Raw genomic sequence first — 22,771 nt, 5'->3', positions numbered from 1 at the left:
ACTGCCAAAACAATGATAATAAACCTTGTGCACTTTTCAAGACTTGCAAGATTTAATCTTATGTATACAACTTATATTTACATAAATATACTCATACATTTTATTATTATTCAAAATTAATCAGCTACAGCACTGCGCAAGTTAAATTTTTCAATGAGAGACCATTCCACTCCAATAAATATCAAGGCTATCGAGATATTATGTACCATCTTATCACACGACGATGTTTGACTCAGAGCAGAGCAGAAACATCCAACAATCTGAATATGAAAAAAGAAAGACTTACATAGTTTGGGGAAAGAATTGAATTATAAACGCTACCCCCAGTCATACTTTGGCAGGTAAGACTACTGTATGCTGGTTCTATTATAAGCTTTTTCTTCTAAGTTCTAGTGCAGTACCAATTTTTGTAAATTGAACCGATCAAATCCATGTTATACATCGTATAATATTAAGTATTTCTTCATGTCATTATAGCCGACAATAATTGACTGACATATTATAAATGTATAATTCTATTCACCTCGAGTTTATCATAAACAACATCATTAACTGGGTCAAATATGGAGAAACCCCTCAACTGAAACATTTGCTTTCAAATTTATATCTATGAAATAAATTAAATACCGAACCATCAGCACATTATTTAACATTATTATTATTTATTTACATTATTTATTTGAATATTTAATTAGGTGGTCGAATTGAGTTTTTATTGTTCTGTTCAAACGGTTCGATTTTAATTGTATGTAGACAAATTCCTAATTTTTCTTACTGTGCTGCTTACAAAAATATCTAAAAAAATTAATATATATGTCCCTTTTCTGAAAAAGAAAACACAATCAAAAGGCATTTGTTACACACCATTTTGTCATTGTAAAGTACAATTTCCTCAAAGTTGCCCTTTCTATTTAGACATGACATAAATGGTGTGATTTTCACAGACACCAGCCCCTGCATCCTGTACACTGAGTGGCCTTCAGATGGAGTGTCTGTCATATTCAGCTACGTTATTACAAAGGTCAGGTTATTTTAGTCTCAATTGAGTGTAATAGGTTCTGCAATGAATGCAATATTTTTATGTCTGGGTACCTATATGTATACAGTAAATTAATAAATTATGGTTATATAGCAAATACATACAGCAAGAAAACCCGTATCCATCAAATGATAATATTGAAATAAATTCCAAAATAAATAAATTTTAAACCTACGAAACTGTTGATATGTACAAATTTTGCTGGTTGAGTGTGCTTGCCATTCATATACATGTGTTTCAAAACAACTGTAAAGTTTGTTCACATCAGTATATCGGGCTTCGACAACTAAATTTTGAAAATAATCGATGTGCATTTAAGAAATTGTAAAAAAGTTAGCCGCCAAGCAGTCATTCCCAAAAATGATGTGAAACACAAAAACAACAGGACATACATTAATATAAATGTCCAGTTTTGAACAAATGTGGACAAATGTGACAGGCTCAAACTAAGTTGGATGGTGAAATAGTAGATGTTGGTACAAAGTACAGAATCGTATAATTGTTTATTTCAAAGTATAACGAACAATTAATTAATAAATAATTAATAAATCATCACATTTCAATGAAACTTTGTACATATATGATCAGTTTTGGGTTAAAATCTGTTCATATAAATTCCCTAATTAGCATAATAATTCATAATTGTTTGGTTATTTCAATGAAACTTGGTACATAGATGGTCTGTTACATTGCGCAGACCTTATTAGTTTTACACTCTGTTCATTTAAATTTTCTGATTTGCATAATTAGTTTTCAGCTTTTCCATCAATATCTCAAGTATAAGTAATTTTGAATTAATTTTTACTGTGTCTCTAATACTCTCAGCACACGGGAGTTCTTTCTAAGCTTTCCTTGATTTTCTTATAAGATCACGCACTTATATTAGGGGTGTTTCATTTTAATTTATTCTTTTTAGTTTAGAATGCTAAAAATTGACAAGTAATACATTACAAAAAATGCGAGGAAAATCTGTAATGAGCATCGATCCAAGATGCTCGCCAACGCGCCACTGACCATATTTGTTTCATAAATTCACACTAACTCTGAATCACGATAGTATTTTGCGACATAAATTATATCTAACCAGATAACAGATGAATTTGCATAATTTCAATATGGCCAACCTGTTGCACACAAATATTCCATTTCATTTACAGACATCCATCATCAACCTTTGTGATGATTGGCGTAAATATTATAGGATCACGTGACCATTTTCATATTGACATAAATTGTTTTCAATAATTTGTACAATAAATGGGCAGGGGTACATTTTTCAAAAATGTGGAGAAAACGGTTAGTGTGATTAGTAAAATCGCATGCACTGCAGATGATACAGTCATTTCTTTGTCTGTAGGGAACCGCTCATGCTCGAACGATTACGATTACCGATGTGAAGCAAATGTTGCGACGTGACTACTTTGTGTGATTAATGCGATCACACGATGAAATGCATTTAGTATCTCAATTCAATGTAGTAGCCAACTACTCGTCAGCCTGTCATCTTGATAGGCAACATTTCATTTTAATTTTATTTCAAATTATTCCTGGCCCTGGTCCTTTCAAATGTTTCCGATAGAGAAGTATAGTTATTGAATTGTTTGAATGTGATAACCACGAGCAAAAACATCTTTAACGAAACTGAAACCGCAATCGTATGTCTGCCTTTTTCAAGTGTCTCGTTCACGCTGAGCCTGCAAAAAAATAGTTGGCATGAAAAGTTTGGCAAAGCACCTGGCATAAACAGCTGTGTGCATGTTGTCGGGAATAAACTTTCAGGGTTGGACTGCTAGACTATGTAGACTGAGACGCGACTCGTGAACATAGTGTGATTCAGACGAGGTCAATCGACGATTAACTAGTCATTCGTAATCTCTGGACATCCAAAATGTTGTCAAATATAAATCAACTGTATTTGAGATGGAAAATATTTAACGAAATTTAGTTACATGTTAGTTTAGACAACGAATGAAGATACTTGTTTTAGTCTGTAAACGTTCATCGCCGCTAGCTGATTTTTCGCCGAGAGCCTCAGGTTTTAACATGCGCTCCAATTGATTGACTCTTACGCGGGATTTGCAAGAGATTTCCTATTGCATTGAGTCAGATGTAGTTAGAGCGACCGCAATACAACACATGGAGATATGGGATTCTTTTGTCAACAACAATCGAGTATATCACATAAGATTGGTAAATTATAATTAGTCATGTGAAGGACCTTGTATGCTGGCCATCTTTTCTGACAAGCGTAAAATATACAAGACCCTCCAGATTGTTACGTAACACCCATTAGAATGTTTGGTTGATGAATAATTATCATGATAACATTGTTTCAAATGTCATGGGGGAAATATCGTCGTGTCTCTATACACGTCTGATTGAGGTACAGGATCGGGAAAGTCACTTAACTTAAACTTTACAGTCAAATAGACACACACAACGAAATAAGTTTTAACTCTCGTCTTTAATTGGCCAGTCGAGTACTCTATAAGACACAACGCCCTGGGGAAAAATCCCCAAGACTATCTAGCTTCGTGACCGTCTTGTCGAGCAACTTAACCAGACTGACTCAAACTTCGTTTATTACTCATCAAAACGTAACCAATTACAAGGAAGTATAAAGACTATAAGGCGTAACCTTCAATCATACAGCCAATCACACGAAGTACTTAACACGTCACATCTTATGGATTAATCGTCTGCTATATTAATAAACTACAAATACCAAACTGTCAGAAATAGTTCCAGTCAATGATTTCAGTTCCGACGAAGGCGCCGCGCGAGTCTAAATAATGGCAGATTATGGGAAAGTGATGAATGATATGACACAGCCATCCACTAGAACCCAACTATCAAGTCGTATCAGTGACCCATCTTCTTAGACACAGAAATAAATCATGACACAGACACAAACCTGTGCTAAATACGGAATCCTAACCTACATCAATAGTAATCTCATGATCATAATTATATTACATAAATACCGTTTTTCAAGATGCCCAATATTCATAAGGGTGAAATATATATAGCAAAAACGAAAGACCAATCAAATCTCAATATAGAATATATACGACCATATGTTATGATCATATGATTATGACTGGTCAACCTGGCTAGATGCTGTGGAATGTATACCGACCATGGTCGTAGATTATGACCGTGGTCAATCTGGCCAGATGCTGTGGAATGTATACCGACCATGGTCATATGGTCATGACCGTGGTCAATCTGGCCAGATGCTGTGGAATGTATATCGACCATGGTCATATGGTTATGACCGTAGTCAATCTGGCCAGATGCTGTGGAATGTATACCGACCATGGTCATATGGTTATGACCGTGGTCAATCTGGCCAGATGCTGTGGAATGTATACCGACCATGGTCATATGATTATGACCGTGGTCAATCTGGCCAGATGCTGTGGAATGTATACCGACCATGGTCATATGGTTATGACCGTGGTCAATCTGGCTAAATGCTCGCATTACATTTGGAGTAGTTTTTAACCCGCACTCCGATTTATTGACTGTTACGTATTTCTGCGTTTTTTGGTTTTGTTTTGTAAATGCGGACACATTTATCATTGAGTTAGGGAGACGCCCACGCATTGTCTATAAAAGAGGTCATCAGACTTGAATTCGCGGTCATTCATTACAATATTTCGCGTGGTCAGCAGGTGTGTCAAGGTTCTGGTGTCGCCACATGGCGTGTGAGACAACTGAGTGCCCCATTCACCGCATGTACTTCAACAACGTCACGTCTGGTCGTACGTTATCTAAGCTGAAAGTATGCTCTGTCATTCTTCGCCAACTGAACAGCTGAAGAACCATAGGGTGCGTAAACATCGCCGACTGACTATCTCAACTCTATGACCAGAGAATTGTAAGGTGCGTGGACGTCACCGTCTCATATACGTATTTTTACGTCGCCGTTCCGGCGTTTGTGTATTTCCGAGTTACCGTAGCCAAAGGTATTTCTTATGGAACAGACTGTTCACAAACTGAATTAAAGTGTTTGCGTACATAATTGTAATTATATTGAATCCCTATGATTTGTATTTGTATGACAGCATATTGTAATTGATCAACTGCTTTAAGGGTCAAGCATTCCGAATAATTGTGTATTTCTATTGAGCAGAGTTTATATAAACAGTGGCTTCAGAGACGCCACAATATAGTACTATTTGTTGTAATGATTATTGTGGTGTTTCCGAAGCCACTGTTTACTCAGTTTAACTGGAGTTAGTTGTTGTGAAACCCGGCTCTAGTCTGGTGTTAGGATAATATATTCATGGGATGTTCAGAATGGTTGACCTTAGTTTGTAACGAATTGAATACGGCGTGATTGCCGGTGATATTATGCATGTTGTATTTGACCAATATTGAAATTATAGTACTTTATTGTATGTAACTTGTCATATACTGTACAATCCAGTGATACCCCGTGAGCACAATATATATATATTTATACGAATAAATTTAGTTCTGATAACAACTTGTTTTTGTGTCGTTTCTTTCCCTTGTTTGAGTTGGGGTCAACGGAAAGATTCGTGTCTGACCGTCAAACTCGGCCGTAACATTGACTCTTACGCGGGATTTGCAAGAGATTTCCTATTGCATTGAGTAAGATGTAGTTACGGCGACCGCGATACAACACATGCAGATGTGGGGTTCTTTTATCAACACAATCGACGAGTATATCACATAAGATTGGTAAATTATAATTAGTAATGTGAACGACCTTGTATGTTGGCCATGTGTTCTGACAAACGTAAAATATACAAGACCCTCCCGATTTGTTTTAATGAATAGAACTAAGCGATTGTCGGAGATAGTAGATACGCCTGGTTTAGGCCATTACACAACCTTTATTAAGGCAAACTTTTCTAGATCTGTTTATGTATGTCTAACTATATTATTGATTTAGCACGCTGTGTTGTGATAATCTAAACAATTTAAACCAATAATATTTCTTTTTCATTCTTAGGTTTGAAGTTTAATAGGTATTCGTATCTACCTTTATTTGTTTCTTATTGTAAGAGGGCAGAACAAGAGTACGACCAGATAATTGACCCAGATGGCTTTCATGTTACGATAGTTGTGAAGTACAAGGACAAAATAATCAAAAATAAAGTTGTTGATAGTATTGAAAAAACGTCCATACCAAAAATAAAAATAGCATTGAACAAGCTAACAATTTCTGAACTTGAATTGAACGAAGAAACTGTCGACGAAGATGACGGTGAAATGAATAGCCCCAACGAAAATGATGGGCTCATCTGCCACACCATCGAAAATGAAATAATGCCGACAAACAACACTTTTGAGAGCGACAAAGAGTTTAGTGAGCAGGAAGACTGAAATGATAGTTCGATGGCTCACATTTATAAAGAAATGGCGAGTATGAAAACAATATCCGCCAATACAGTAATTACAACTCCGAATACGAAAATGGCGATCTTGTATTCGGAAACACCTCACCTTTTATGGAAATGGCGTCCGGGAATACGAAAACTGCGTCTCCCTCGACGGAAATTATGTCCGGGGATACGGAAACGGCATCCCCTTATGAGGGGATGGCGACCGCAAATACTGAAATTGCGAACATCAATACAGAAATGGGGTCACTGTATATGGCGAACTCAAATGCAAGTGGTGCATGTAAGTACGAAATGTAATGATCCTGATGTTCGAGCCGAGAATACTACGCTCTAATATCACAGTAATTAATTATTTAAAATAAATTAGTTTTCGAATTAGTTTAGATTAAATTAGACAAGTTTATATTATAATATACGTGGGCAAAGACATACCAAATGTTTAAAAATACAGGGGGAAAAAAACAGTATCGAAGAATAAAAACTCGCGGCTATCTTAACGTTACCTGTTATTATGTTGCATGGCGATGTTACAGTGTTTATCGAAAGGTTATCACATCGTAACATAATGGGCTGTGGCGTCCATGCAAGGATTATTCAAGGATTATACTAACCCATGACGTCACGCGTATCTACCGGTTTAACAAACGTGTGATATCAGATAAAAGCATTAAACTGTAGTTAACTACAATATTTGTATTTTTACATATATATTTTTATATTAGCTTGATGTAACTCAAGGTGGTGTGGGTCACGACGTCACTTCCGGTTTACTTCCTACTTTGCGTGTATAATGGCGGCCTCGAGCAGAGTTTTGTCACGAGAGCATTAAGTCCGTTTATGTGGTGCTACTGTTAAGGTAAACCTTTTCATCATCTTTTTTCGTATAATTTCTGGAAGAATATATAGCTAGCTTTCGCATACCGATGTGAAACTAGTTTAATACTTTCATAACTGTGTTTTTTTGTCGATGGCATTTTCAAAATGTAAATAATAATTTCACGCGAATGGCAATATTTACCAAATCACTACCGTTCGTTTAATAGCCGTTTACGAAAAAAATAACAGCTTTTCATGTTATTTTTTGACATTTCTGCTGTCTTTAGTATACTTGCTGTCCTAAAATACGAAGGCCCCCCAAGGCGCCCCTTTTTAATTTGGTGTTTACGCTCATTCTTTAAGGCCTATTTTTGGAGGATATTACAACTTTGACCTGCACGCAAAATAAGAGATAGCTCCGACAAATTAATTATAAATGTTCATTTTTTTTATAGAATCATGTCGAGACCGCGTGAGTCTAACACGCCGACGCCTAGGCAGGTGAAAAGAAGTAAGATGTCTGTACACCTATCTTGTAAAAAGTGATAACTTGTTGAAAACAGTCTGGTTGTTTAGCCGTGTATATATATATATATATATATATATATATATATATAGCGGTACTACATGTGGACCTCTCTCATATTTGTTCATTTCGTGATATCTTTGATTCTCTAATTTTGATGAATATTTTTGTCATTTTTGGTAAAAAGTTGTATTTTCCATTTCTTGTTGAAAACGCAAGTGTGATTGCTTTGATACTATGCATATTGGTACATCAGAGTGATATCTTCAATTATCTAACAGCAATTCTGATTGATGTCTTTAATTGAAATGTGCATTGCTAACAGTGTAGCTATGTCAGCCGAGAGGCTGCTTGTTGTATTTTTAAAGCATTTCTACCTGCAGCCCTAGAATATTGGGGAATATTCATGAAAACATGTAGTTGTATTTTTTTGTAAAGTCTATTTATGTATACAGGAGACATTAAACATAACGTATCATTTCATTGAAAAAATTTGCATGAGTGATATTTTAATTAAATATTCATTAATCCTTTCACCACCACTCGAACAATAATCAGCAAGTTGGGTACACTTCCAGGAATATTATGAAGTGTTCAAGGTGCAACTTGCCCCCCCCCCGACTCTTTAGTTTCGTTTCGTGGGTGCAACTGAACTGCACAACCAGAAATGTTGATATACAGTACAGTTGACAACCTGTTGTATTCATCACAAATCAGGCGAAGTATGGGGAAATTTTGTCAACACATGAAACTTGCAAAATCAGGCTTTTGAATAGGACACGCCTGGTTCTGTGATTAGTGCATTGACAAAATAAAATTCATAGTCTAGGACTAGGTTTTTCATTCATCTGTGAAAAGTCAACAAATATCAACACAAACTATGTTAGCAAAATTTATTTAATACAAAATATAAAAGCAAATTATTGCAAAAAGATTTATTTAAACAATATATATATATATAGGACAGATATCTGTCAGACTTTTCCCAAAGTACCTCTGCCTCCAAATGACTGCCAGTTCGTGTTATACTTATTTTGGCATAAAAACCGATAATTAGCCAGTTAGTTCGAAACTTTATATTATCTACAACATCAGTTATAATTATTGGCTTTTAAAAGAGGGTGTACATGTGTTGTCAATTCTTGGTCTAAATAACCCAGTTCTGCAAAATCAAAATCTACAGCCTCGAGCATCAAACAAGTTGTTCGGATCTGGTCTTAACCGTACTGGTATTGTGTCGCCAGTATCAATTTTCCTATAACCCAGGAATACTCTGAAACCATGACTTTAAATAACAGTGCATGTATTGTTGGGCCCTGGTTATCTGATAACGTCAAATCAGAAAAGTCGCTAAATAGAGACTCTGGAGTGATTGAAATCTGAAGATCAGAAACTTCACCTGTGAAGTCCCACTTTCAAAAAAGTACATATTCTTTATTATCAATAAAAACCAGACAGTGTTCAAAGCAGGTTATCTTCATGTCATTTGACAATAACAATCTGTGATCTGACGTTTGTATCACTCTGTCTTCACGGTTTGCATAATTATCGTTATCTGTTGTAAATTTTTTTTTGTTAGATTCAATTTGATGACTTTGCAACATGAGATTGTCCATGTAATACTCTCATTGACTTCCAGAACTGTTACGGCAAATTCTGTAAATTCCTATAATAATAAAAAAAAAATCACTGTTAATTTATTCCAAGATGGGGTGTTAATTGTTGGATTGGGAGGGCATCCATTTTCAAGGTCAATCTATAAAATTGCCCTAGCATATCTGGGAGGAATAATTTCCTTTGTTTTTGGTGCTAGATGTACATTTTATAAAAACTTAATGAAGTAGATCAACACCCCTTAATTGTGTCTAATACCCGGTAGTAAATCCTGTTTTACTGTCAAGGTCTGAATGATTCACACAATGCAAATTACTGACCAAGATATGTATTTACAATTTCTTACCTTGTTGTACATAGCAGGTGGTTTATAAGCATTTATTGTCAATAAAGTTCTTGTTGATAGGTTGCCCAGAGTCAGATTAAATGCTGCATTTTGAGGTAACACTATGTATTGAGTTAAGAAATCAATATACTGGTAAATTATTTTGTACTTTAACAACTATGAAGAACACAGTGCTATCGATACTTTTACAACATTTTGGATTGTGCCCAGAGTTTGAGTATGGATTAACGTAAAGCGACTGTACTGTCTAGAGGACACACCTTGAAGTATGCACATACCGTAATAAACTTATAATACATCATCCAGAGTCTGCGATGCTCAGAATCAAATAAATTGGCAATATTTATTGTTTTCAGGTTACAACTTTTATTTTTACATATTTAAACATGGTAGGTTATAGCTTACCTGTGCAACACTGCAAAATTGCAGCTAAACAGTTACTTATGGTGATACAATGACAGATTTATAATAATAGAATCTAAATCTGAGCTTATTGTTCTTTATGTCAAGTTGAGTCTTTAAACTGAAAGGATACTCTCCAGCATAATGCATGTCATGGTGATAGGAATCATTATCATATGGATTTAAGATGTTCCTGGTCTTCATATCAAACACTAGATGATATTTGAATGTGTTCACAGTTTTCCTAAAATCAGCTATGTAAGTGTCGGGATAGCCACATTTCAATTCAGATAGAACCCTGTCATTGGAATAGCCTAGAAAATAAATAGATGTTCAATTAAAACATAACAGTTAATTTTCAACTGTTTAGTTCAAAACTGCAACAATGTCATCAACTGATACAACTATGATCATACAGCTTTCAGTTATAGCTTGTCACAACACATGCATCTGCCTTATAAACTCTGTAGTTGGACTATGCCAAAATGCACTATTTCACTAGGTATAAAAATTAATTCAATACATTACCCAGCTCAATCTAAAACATTTAGTTTTTTACATTTTGTCTTATAAATGTTCTCATCTTTAATTATAATTCAATCGCTCGTTTTATGCTAGTCCCAGGAATTGATGGTTGACAATATACAGATGTTTACAAACTTGGTAAATTGAAAGATTGAAACATTTCTGTAAATTTTCAGATGCCACTAAACGAGCTAAGTAATTGGAAAGAACACGTAGAACAAATTTGTGAAACTATATCACCTAAAATTGGTATTTTGTATAAAATTCATCATTTTGTCCCACGATCTATTCTTATCCTGCTTTACAATTCTCTTTTTACAACATACTACTTACTGTATTGAAATATGGGGTAACACCTACAAAACCTTTTTCGACAAAATTCTACTACTCCAGATAACATTTTAAGATTTTCGTGCCCCCACTGCCCTCCTGTTTAAAAAACTAAATATTTTAGATATCTACCGGTATAAACTCAGTAAGTTCCACATCTGTCTGTTTTTTATCTTAATAAGAATTTGTTTGCCCATAATGTTGACCACTACTTGAAACCTTTTTTCACTATGCAACTTGTCAAGCTACTAGTTCCAATTATTATATTCCAAGAATGAATCTTACTACTAATCAACACAGTATCACCTATATAGCAGCAAACAACTGGAACTCACTTCCTGATTCCATAAAAATTATCAAAAGCAGATACATATTTAAAAATACGTTAAAACTGTATCTCATGAATGTGTCATGTTATTTTTTACAAGTCAGTATACAAGTATTTTCATTTATCTTTAATTAAGTTAAATGTGCTATGAATTTAATTAATAACATCAGTATTATGGGGCCACAGACTAGACTAGTTTGTATGAACTATATCTGTGGCCCTCACTAGAATTACTATTATTATTGTGTATATTATTTATTGTACATTTTCTGGTGAAATAAAAAAACAACAATCATGCATAATATTTACCTAAATGTTGGTATGCAATCACTATCTCTTTGGCACAACCACACCATCCTTTATGTAGAATAACGTATGCATCTAGTGAAAGTTTTTTTTCTTGCAGTCCAACTGGCCTAGCAGCGCCAAGTAATTCACCAAATAGATTTTTAATTCCCATAACTGATCTGAAAACAATATATTTGATATCATGTTCAAAGCAGACTGTTACCGATATCCAGCCACATCAACCCGGTCCTACTAAAAAGTGTCCGGGAGAGTCCGGAAGTGTCCGGAAGATATACATGTCCGTCCGGGGCTGAACTACGCATCGAAACAACTCCAATTGTGAATATTCGAATACGCTTGATCGTAAAATATGTTTATTTGCTAAAATAATAAGCGATGTACCTTCAGTTGTCGTTTTATTCAACACGATTTGCGACCCACTTTTACCGACCGGTACGTTCAGTGGGCGGCCATGTTGAATGTTGGATGTCAAGCTGGGACAACACCATTTGCGTCGCGGGGGTCGACGACGGCAGCAAGTAGTTATTTGTGACACGCTATAGGCAGTCAGATCGCCAAAGCCTCATTAACATATCATTTACATATTTATACTTTGAACTTTGTGACGGTTGAGGTCGCCATATTGCAGTTGCGGTAAATTGTTCGTCGTTGAAGTGCGTTCTTTACTTATACAATTGCTACACTCATCAGCGAAAGGTTAAGGATTTAAAACATTTTTCAAAAAGGTAAGCACCATAGTTTTATTGTGGGTAGTTTTTATTGGCAATTATGATCAAAATTTTGCGATATTGTAAACTTTTCAGTATGAATGACATTATTCACGACGCTCTGCATCTGCGTAATGAAAGTTTCGTCTGAGTGTTTCGCATATATGTTGATACCGTTAGAAGGTGGCAACATAAAATATAAATGTTATTTTGACTCTGTACGTGTTTTTGTGAATGTCCAATAATAAAATCTCGTTTTACGGCTGGTGTAAAATGCCTCTTTTTCTGCGGTCTTTGCGGGGTTTTCCGGGGTCAAGCATGAAGTGACCTCATTATAATATTTGGCGGGTTTGTCAGATCTAGGTCGCCACATTGCCGGCGTTGCAGTGTCTTCATTTCGCACAACATTACATTAAAGGGAATTTTGAAATACTAGTATGGTGCAGATAAGGAATTTTATCACAGTTGAAAAAAAAAATAGTGTGCATGTGTCAGTTGTGTAACACAACTGTTAATGTTATGGTATGAATACATGTTAACCACAGAATTGTGTCCCCTCAAAAACTTATTCATTTAATTAGGTATACAGTTGTAGAGAACATTGACCTTGCCTATCCATTTGTCATTCTCCCTAATAATACTTGTAATTTAAACCTAAATTCTAATTATTTTCTCTTTTTTTCTTATCTTTCAGAAATCAAGTGCCAGAAGTGGAAATGGAGAATCTTTATTTTATTTGCTTTGGACTGCTATCAGGATTATGTTTTAATGTTATTTTTTTATTTGTGTACCCAATGAAAGCACAATGTTATCGACTTCTCTCAGTTCATACAATAAACTACCTGTTCGTCACAGTGAATTGTATGGTGTGTGGTTTGATATTATTTGGACTATGTTCCTCTTGTTTTTGCCCTTTCTAATATTTGTTTTGCTTCTTGTTTTAATTGTCTTTCTGTTTTCCTTTATGAGTTGTGTTAAACTGGTTGTTAAAATGCTGCATATGTATTTCTTTCCTTGCGATTATTTTGTTTGTCAAAACATGTATCATGATGAGATGCTTCATCATAGGAGGTTGATGTTGAAATTGTTTGGTAATGGTTCAACAGATGAAAAACGTGGATGGGTTGTTGACCCATATATCATGTATGTTGTCTGTTTGGTTACTCTGTTTGTTGTCTTTGGATCGTCATATATCCCTGTTAAATATGGCTGGTTGATTGAAGAAATTGTTCTATTCTGTTGTCTACATCACTTGTGCTTTACAATGCCTATTGTACAAATGGATTATTACAACCTTGATTTCTGTTGGTTATTTAATTCTTTCAACATTTGTCTGCCTGTGGCGGTTTTACGTCAAAAAACAAACTTCATGCATACAGAAATAAAGAAGGAAAAGTATGGGCCACCAACACATCTAATCAGTAGTTTGCATGCAAAAGATGCAGGAAAAGCACATGTTGATGCTGTTGTAAACAAAGTAATGACAAAACCTATTACTGATGTAATAAAGCACACTGCAAGAAAACAAAATATTGATGTAAACAAAGTGATACCAACAAAAGTTGTAGTGTGCTGCATTGTTTTGATGTTTGGTTGTGTAATATTATTCGTGGGTCATCCTACCCATTTGTTTGTAAGTGCTGGGAACAGACAGGTTCTTGTTAAAAACACACCCGTATTCCCCAGTGCCAAATATGTCAAAAATAGGTTACAGGAATCTGGTGTTAATGATGGGTCAACACTAATTGCTGATGGTCAGTGACTGCAAGACTCTGATTTGATCTCAGCAGAGTATCAGAACTTGCAATTATTATTCCATGGCAAAGGTGGAGCACATGGCCAGAAAAGTAAATGTCATCCACATACAAATTGCACATCTTGCAAGCACTGTGGTAGGACAGGTGAATCACGATACAATCATGCAATTGATTGGGCCAGTGATCTCAAAATGTTTTTAATAGATAATTACAACATTATTATACAACAAATATACGTTTATGAACTCTGCCAAAAAACCTAATTAATAAGCACGGAATTGCAACAAAATCTATTCAGCACATGTATTTATAATATATCAGCTGCGTGCCAAAATTGTCGGGACAGATTCACATCAATAACACAAAACCTCCCTTGTGTGCTGAAAATATTAATAAGCTGCAGATTGGTAATCTGTAAATTGAAAACAGCCAATCCCAAATATTGTTTGATCCCAGTTTTTTGTGTGCTCCCCCTAAAAAATACACTGCTAACACAGATTTGGTAACTTTTCAATTTTTATTATTTATCATTGTTGTACATTTCATGAATGATGTTCTAATCAATATGAAAGTCTTGCCCGTGACCACAATCCCATGAGAATCTGATATTTATACCATTTTACAACATATGTGGAATACTCCAAAAAAACTCGCCCAATTTTTGTGTAAATGTAAAATAAAGTGTGCTGGGAATAATCATTTCTTTCAAGCCATATGACAAGTAAATGTGTTTCACTCGTATATTATACTATAAAGAATGTCCTTTAAAATCTTTTTAAAAATTACAATACAAATTGTTCCTGGCTGTAAATAAAATAGAAATGAATTTTGACATCTAAACACACTGAAATATTCCAAGCAAGAAGTTCAAAAGAAAACTGTCTGAACATAAATACGAATGCAGTTGTAATTTCAGTGCTTTCTGACAGTCAACAAACAATATTAGATCGATATTTTACACAAAAATGTTAGGTTAAATAAATAATACCTCTGACTGTACGTCTTGTATGGCGTTCTATCCTCTATTTGTCCGGGGGTTCTTTCAATTGACCCACGGAAGGTACCGTTAGTACCTTCCATGATTGACCTTATGTATGTGACCTCAAATCCACTTCCGGGTCAGCAAACTGTTCTCAGGTGCGTTTTAATTTAATCCTAGTGTTTCGCACACAGAAAATAATAAAATATTATTTTACTTTTGATGATAATCACACTAGTTATGTACTTGTAAATTTTGAACCGTGTCCGACGTATTGATCACGTCTTCACAGATGATTGAATTACGGTTTCTGTTGTGACCTTTACGTAGGTCTCGAAAAACAGCTTCGCTAGTTGTAATTTCTCTTACCATGTCTAAAAAGTTATAGCCATTTGAAACAAAAAGGTTCAGTTAAGGTTGTCATGTAAAGAGAAAATTTCTGTTTTTGTTCATTTTTCATAAAATAGCACACAGAAAAACATCCTCGCAGATGTCATTTTATCGCAGTTTAAATAGTAACGGACGCGCGCAGAAAGTATTTTCATATGCAAATGAGGCTTTGGCGATCTGACTGTAGGCATGGAGGTAAACCACAGGAACTGTGCAATCGCCGCCTAAGTAAATTTTTAAAAATCAACAAATGATAAATCCAATAATGACACTTGTTTTTGTATGTCTGCTATTATGAAGATTGTTAAGATTGGAGCAGGGGGCTTGGAAAGTTTTGCCAAAAAAATGCAACCATGAAAAAAAAAAAAAACATGTTTTTTTTTTTTTTAAATCTTGTCTTTGAGTCACGACTTGTAAAACGTGTAATTTTTATTCACTTGCATTACCTCTACAAATGTCACTGTTGGTGTATTCCTGGTATCTATTGGAGATTAATTGAGGACTCGTCTCCCCAAATATCTCAACCATGTGTTTCCCTCATAAATATATGAATCTTTGCTAATCAGTTTCTCTATATTTACAGATGGTCTCCACTTTTTAGTGTACAACCACATATTCAGTGAATAATAAAGTCTACATGTATGTATATACCAGAACAATTTTAGGTCAAGAAAATACATAAACAGTGAGAATTTAGCGTTTACAGTGAATAATAAAGTCTATATATACACCAGAACGATTTTATGGTAACACGTGTATAAATATAGACAAAAGATGAAACTTAAATAGACACACATTTTTTTTTTCAGGCCCAGAAAACACAGGGAAAAAATAAATGTAAAAACAGATACCGACACGGAGTATATTAGTTGCTCTTTCAGATGACATCAACACTTTAACTCGTACTAAACTCTGCCGAAAACGAAACTGTATTGATCAACCTTGATGTAAAAACATTTCATGCCTCTAATTCAAGATTTTTAACTTTCATTTGATGTCTGGGATTGTTGTAATTTTTGGTCTAAGGCCAGACTTTTTTTTATTCCTTGTTTCTCAAGTTTTTATAAGGCAATTCTTTTGAGAAAGGCAGAAAAAAAAATTAATTCTTTTTTTCCATTAAATTTGTGTGATTCTCAAAGAATTGAGTGAAATATTGATCGTAGAGAAGAAACGAAATTAAATTTTATTCCATGTATACCCTTGTTTCTCATCTGCGTGAGACTTCGGTACTTTGATCATGATACTCACACGAAAATGCAACTTGGATTTGGTATGCGGCGGGCGGTAAAAAAAATGAAGATAATATTTTTTTAGCAATTTTTTGTGCTTACAAGTCGGCGGGCGCGAGAAATTACGCTGAAATAAAATTTTATTTTTATTCCATTTTCGGCTCCTGTTCATTCAGCGGGCTCGTGAAACAAAGAATAATAAAAGTCTGGCCTAAAATGCTTTGCAAAACTTTGTTGGACCAATGTTGCTGTAGGCCATTTTTATTAATAATTTATTTGCTTTTATCGAAATTCAAATGGAATTTTGAAATTGGTTTGGAATGTGTGGTCAAAACAAAGTTTACCCGCAAAATGAATATCGTATTCTTGAATAGATGTCAATAACGACAAAACAGGCACTCAGAAAAGATTGATGTTTTATAAAAAAAAAAGAATATTTAAGTACGCTATCAAAGCAATCATATTTGTGGATTTTAAAAAGAAGGTGAAAATATTTTACCGAAAATAGAAAAAAAAGAAAAATGAAGATATCACCACAAAATGTATAAATCTGAGTGAGGTCCATCTGAGGCACCTATGTATAAAATTTCAAGGCAATCAAATTCATGATTTCAAATTTTTTTTTACCAAAAATGACAAAAAAAATCATCAGAAATAGAAAATTGTAGATATCACCCTAAAAAGAACAAATCTGACTGAAGTACAAGTGTACCTTTATTTAAAAAACTAAGTGAGTAAAGTCCACCTGAGGTACCTACATGTATTTATAAAATATCAAATCATGCTTTTCAACTCAAAAATACCTTTTTACCAATAATGATCAAAAATGGCAAAATATAGGTGTCGTACATAAAACATCAAAACAATCGGATTAGAGGTTTTCAAGCCAAAAATGTGAAAAGTTGATGTCGACGAACAATCAGTAATTCGATGAGCTCTGCTCGACACCTAAAAATATAAGTAAACATAAACACAGGAGACATGGTTTTGTAATAATTTTTATTCACAAACAATTTAACTACATGTCAACAAATATAATAATTAACGAAAAATTACACAACAGTTTACATATCAGTAGAGTATCGCCTTCTGGATCGAGGAATTATTTTAAGGATTCTCCATGGGGATTGGAGATGATGGCTCTGCACTCTCACAGATTTTTTCTAGTTTCCAATATTTCTACACATATGTATCAGCACACAGTACTCAGCATTTTGACGTGTTAGGACTACTGAAATTAAGTCAATCAAACTGGATATGGTTATCATGCTTACTGGGTTGCAGACGCATGATTCAAATACATATGATAGACCTTCAGCTATTTGATGTTTATGGTTTGCATGCCAGTTTCTGTGAAGTGCATTGACCAATTGTGTTTTATTTTGAGTACATATATACATGTAGACGTAGTATACTAAGGGATCAATACCTACATAACAATAAATTACCAGCAAGGACTGACCCCTTTACTTATCAATATAGACAGCTGGTGATGGATCGTGGCCCAAAAAATTAGAACAACTTCTTCAAAACCGGTAGCCAGAATGCTTCAATGCTTGCTATGTAGATGCCTTGGGTGGACCTCTATCAGATTTGTTCATTTCATGACCATATCTTAAATTTTCTATTTTTAGTCCCTGTTCGGATGCAGTCCGAAAACGAGGACTTATGTTTTGACCTCTGTGTGTGCATGCGTCCGTATCTGTATCTTAGAAATGCCTGGACCAATCACAATCAAACTTCACACATACATTATACATGATATTATACATATGCACGTCAGTTTGTTTCACCATCTTATTCAAGATGGCCAAATGGCGGTTATTTTTGTACTAAAAATCATCAAAATCAAGAATTTCTCGGCTATTTACAGATGGATTTTGTTCACACTTGATATACACATTAGACATTATAGGATCTTGATGCAAATAATTTTGTTTTTCAGATAACATTCAAAATGGCCGACTGCCGGTCATTTTGTTTTAATGAATGGGCTTCTAGACCGACATGTTTTGACTGATTATGTTCAAATTTTATATCTTCGTTATACATATATATATATATATATATACATGTATTCAAAATGGCTGATTTTGAATGCTGTTCCAGAGCAATATCTCTCAATATGGACAAGTACTTGTTTGACGATCAGATACAAATGTCAATAATTTTGATGTTAAAAAAATCATATTCCTGACATGGTTATATTCCAGCTATATTACTATAAACAAAACTATATATATTAAATTTGATAACTAATTAGGACTGTGCCATGCATGGCTTGTTACTAGTATTTTTGTCATTTTTGGGAAAAAATGGTATTTTTAACTAGTTCTTCAAAACCGGTAGCCTGAATGCTTCGATTCTTGCTATGTGGGTACCTTGGACAGACCTCTAACAGATGTGTTAATTTTAACAGTATCTTCAATTCTCCATTTTTAGCAAATATTTTTGGTTAAATGCTTTTTCCGACTGAGTTTGTGGCACATACAGCGGAGTTATATCAGCCAACAGGCTGCTTGTTTGTTCTTCAAAACCGGTAGTCCAAATGCTTTCATATGTGGCTTGTATGCATCTTGATTTGCTCATTTCATGACCAGATCTTTGAATCTCAATTTTTGGGAAATATTTTTTGGCATTTTAACAACAATAATGTTTGTCTTTTTTGGTGAAAAATGAAAATTTTAACCACTTCCCAGCTTACATTGCATTGATAGGTTGTTGTCATCAGTGACTGTCATCTATCAGCAATCTAATGTCTGTGCATTGTTTAAACTGCTAACAATTTTATTTCTTTTATGTTCATATATTAGATTTTTTAGTTGAAAATCCTACTTTTAACTTTTTCTGAATAGTACAACCACATATCATTGATTCTTGATGGTTCACCTATTTGCTTTTTTCCAGTGCAATAACTATTCAATGATTGCATGATCGTGCTTTATATAGACAGAGGATTTATAGCTACAACTTTGTTATTGACAATAAATTATGAGAATGTTCTTTTTATTACTGCACAAAAAGATATGATGAAATTATCTAATATTATGGGCAAGGTAATCAGAGTTCAACCATGTTTTCATTTTAATCAAATACAAAATGTATGTATGTTGCCAAATAGTTCATGGCAACTTCCTCCCATAGACTAATTATTTATATGCAAATAAAATAATTACCATTCATACATATCAACCAAAAAGTAATCATGTCTGCACATCATCCCTATGAGTATTTGTGTAATAAGTATCATTTAAAAAAAAAAAAAAAAAAAAAAAACACAATTTAATTAAACAATTGATCTTCACAGATTTCTTCCAAAACCAAATCAGGTCTTATTCTAAAGCATCTATTTTCAAGTTCAATTGAATTATAATAGGTAGTTCTTTTGGTCTTGATGGAATACATTGTAGACATACACACAAACTCAAAAATAAATTCATACATCAAGAGCAAACATTTTGTTCACAACTTTTCATTTGTGTCAATATTTTATATTTGACTATTTTTGCAATTCAATTTTATCAACAGAAGGTCATATATGGCCCAATATAATGAATTCAATACTTTCAATAGTGAATGCTTTTTAGTGAATCATATTTAACTAATTTAAATCTGTGATTTGAAATTTTCAAGCATTTAAACCCTGAGCCATATTTAGTCAAGCTAAAAAAAAAAACTTTGAACTGCGTAGTGTGCTTACCAAATTTCGTCTTAGTGACCATAGTCTCAAAATTGAAATGGGTCGTCATAAAAAAATTCCATTAAACAACAGGGTTTGTGACATGTGTAACAAAGGTCTAATTATGGATGAAATGCATTTTCTGCTGGAATGCAACAAATATAATAAGTTGTGTACCAAACTGTTCAATAAAGCTAAGGATATGATCCCAGCATTTGAAAATGAGCCTGCAGAAAAGAAAATCATGGAATTAATACAGAATAAAAACATAATTATACCTGTATGAATATGTTTCCTTGATTTGCAAAATGCAGAGATTCTTCAGTGATAATATCAAACATATCTTTACCTGAGATGTCAATGTTTTTATAATAGTTTGACCCAACTGGTGGGACATGTAGACTACATAAAAAGAGATTCTTGTATAAACCAAAGAAATCTTTATCCATTTTCACCCATATGGCTTCTTTACATTTACTTTTAATTTTTGTTAGGCCTTCACTTAATATAGTCTTGAACATAGCATTATATGTATGTGCCACCTATCAAATTACTCATACCCATTCTTAATTCTTTATACATTGTCCCCCTTGTAAACATGATTTTGTTGTTTTTTATAGTCCATTTATATACAAATGTACATACTAGCAATTTACATTTATTCCCTCAAAACCTCACCACATCAAATTTTACCAACACCGTCGTCGACCCCCGCGACGCAAATGGTGTTGTCCCAGCTTGACATCCAACATTCAAGATGGCCGCCCACTGAACGTACCGGTCGGTAAAAGTGGGTCGCAAATCGTGTTGAATAAAACGACAACTGAAGGTACATCGCTTATTATTTTAGCGAATAAACATACTGTAAAATGACTAATTTTCAGTGGGTTTTAAATTCACGGTTTCTTCATTTAGATAATGTGTTCTATGCTAAATTTTACATATTCACTGTGTTTTAATTTAGCGCATTTTTCCAGTCAGCGAAATAAGCTAAATTAAAACACAGTGAATAATTACCCCCTTTACAGTATTTTACGATCAAGCGTATTCGAATATTCACAATTGGAGTTGTTTCGATGCGTAGTTCAGCCCCGGACGGACATGTATATCTCCCGGACACTTCCGGACTCTCCCGGACACTTCCGGACTCTCCCGGACACTTTTTAGTAGGACCCCATCAACCTTCTATATCAGTGAGCAAATGTAAATGATGATCGGTGGCGTTGGTAAAAACAACGATACTATACTACATATAAATACAAACATCACTAAATATGGAAAAACGAAAACTTATCATTAGCAAAAATGGAGGATGCAGTCAAAATTGGACGAAAACTGAGAAGAACGCACCTGAACAAGCAAAGCGATGTCAACGAAGCGATGTGTACACAATGGCTGCCGCGAGTGAAATGAACCGATCACGCTTTTTGTACCCATGATGCTTTGCGACGTGACTCACACCACCTTATGTAACTCGTTGCAACATGCCTTATTAAAATTTATTTGTCTATAATTTAATATGTCAACCTGTTATCACAATTGGAAATTAACCCCACAAGTATATGGAACAACATAACATATATTCTATGCTATTGAAATATATTATAAATTAAATATTGTCTCTGTTCTATTTTATCTATCTATATGATGTTCTCATTATAAATCAATTCGTTGTTTTAAATATCAAAACATTTTTCATGAAGCTATTTGTATACAGCACGCATTACACATGTTTGATGTAAAGCAGAAATTTATGATAAGAAAATGCGAACCTTTCACCTAAAACAATACACATTAATCCTATTAGCACGAGTGTACGCATTTTAATTTGTTGTCCCCAGAAGTATGCCGGTGAGGTGACGTCACTATAAACATGGCCACTTCATGCGTATACATGATCGTGATATTATAATCGTGGTCACACTTTGGATTTGGTTTAAACAGCAATTTAAAATTTAATACGTGACACCCATTTTAATATTTGGTTGGTGAATAATTATCATGATAATACTGTTTCAAACACAAACTTGTGCTAAATACGGAATCCTAACCTACATCAATAGTAACATCATCATAATTATATTAAATAAATACTGTTTTTCAAGCTGCCCAATATTCGTAAGCGTGAAATATATAGACCAATCAATTCTAAATATAAAATGTATACGACCATACGATATGGTTATGACCGTGGTCAATCTGGCTAGATGCTGTGGAATGTATACCGACCATGGTCATGTGATTATGACCGTGGCCAATCTGGCTAAATGCTGTGGGTGGTGGTGCATGGCCGTTCTTATGATTATGACCGTGGTCAACCTGGCCAGATGCTGTGGAATGTATACCGACCATGGTCATATGGTTATGACCGTGGTCAATCTGGCCAGATGCTGTGGAATGTATACCGACCACGG

At 34.3% G+C, this 22,771-nt stretch overlaps 1 protein-coding gene and 2 long non-coding RNA genes across 3 annotated transcripts; 2 read left to right on the top strand and 1 right to left on the bottom strand.

The window, feature by feature from the left end:
* The first annotated feature begins 130 nt into the window (after nt 1-130).
* Nucleotides 131-6,200, top strand: LOC146732770 (uncharacterized). The gene is made up of 2 exons (XR_014926879.1): nt 131-341; nt 6,027-6,200. It is a non-coding gene; the product is annotated as an uncharacterized LOC146732770 (long non-coding RNA).
* A 2,441-nt stretch (nt 6,201-8,641) lies between these two features.
* LOC146732768 (uncharacterized) lies at nt 8,642-21,756 on the bottom strand. The gene is made up of 5 exons (XM_085492119.1): nt 21,708-21,756; nt 11,617-11,774; nt 10,258-10,438; nt 9,723-9,823; nt 8,642-9,428 (listed from the first exon to the last, which is right to left on the bottom strand). Exons 2-4 carry the CDS (start codon nt 11,765-11,767, stop codon nt 9,799-9,801), a joined length of 357 nt encoding a protein of 118 aa, XP_085348245.1. The 5' UTR covers nt 11,768-11,774; nt 21,708-21,756; the 3' UTR covers nt 8,642-9,428; nt 9,723-9,798.
* Nucleotides 12,207-13,182, top strand: LOC146732769 (uncharacterized). Its single transcript, XR_014926771.1, has 2 exons — nt 12,207-12,341; nt 13,018-13,182. It is a non-coding gene; the product is annotated as an uncharacterized LOC146732769 (long non-coding RNA).
* Nucleotides 21,757-22,771: the final 1,015 nt, after the last annotated feature.

Source organism: Saccoglossus kowalevskii, chromosome 17 (assembly GCF_978046115.1).
Source record: "Saccoglossus kowalevskii chromosome 17, keSacKowa6.1, whole genome shotgun sequence".
Classification (NCBI taxonomy): domain Eukaryota; kingdom Metazoa; phylum Hemichordata; class Enteropneusta; family Harrimaniidae; genus Saccoglossus; species Saccoglossus kowalevskii.
Note: the sequence above shows the minus strand (reverse complement) of the source record. Positions and strands in the feature narration are given on the sequence as shown.

Coding starts and splice junctions, on each gene's coding strand:
- LOC146732768 (XM_085492119.1), bottom strand. CDS start 11,767: ATGGGAATTAAAAATCTATTTGGTGAATTACTTGGCGCTGCTAGGCCA. Junction 10,439..11,616: donor GATTGCATACCAACATTTAG/GTAAATATTATG, acceptor TTTATTTTCTAG/GCTATTCCAATGACAGGGTT. Junction 9,824..10,257: donor GACATGCATTATGCTGGAGA/GTATCCTTTCAG, acceptor CTCAATACATAG/TGTTACCTCAAAATGCAGCA.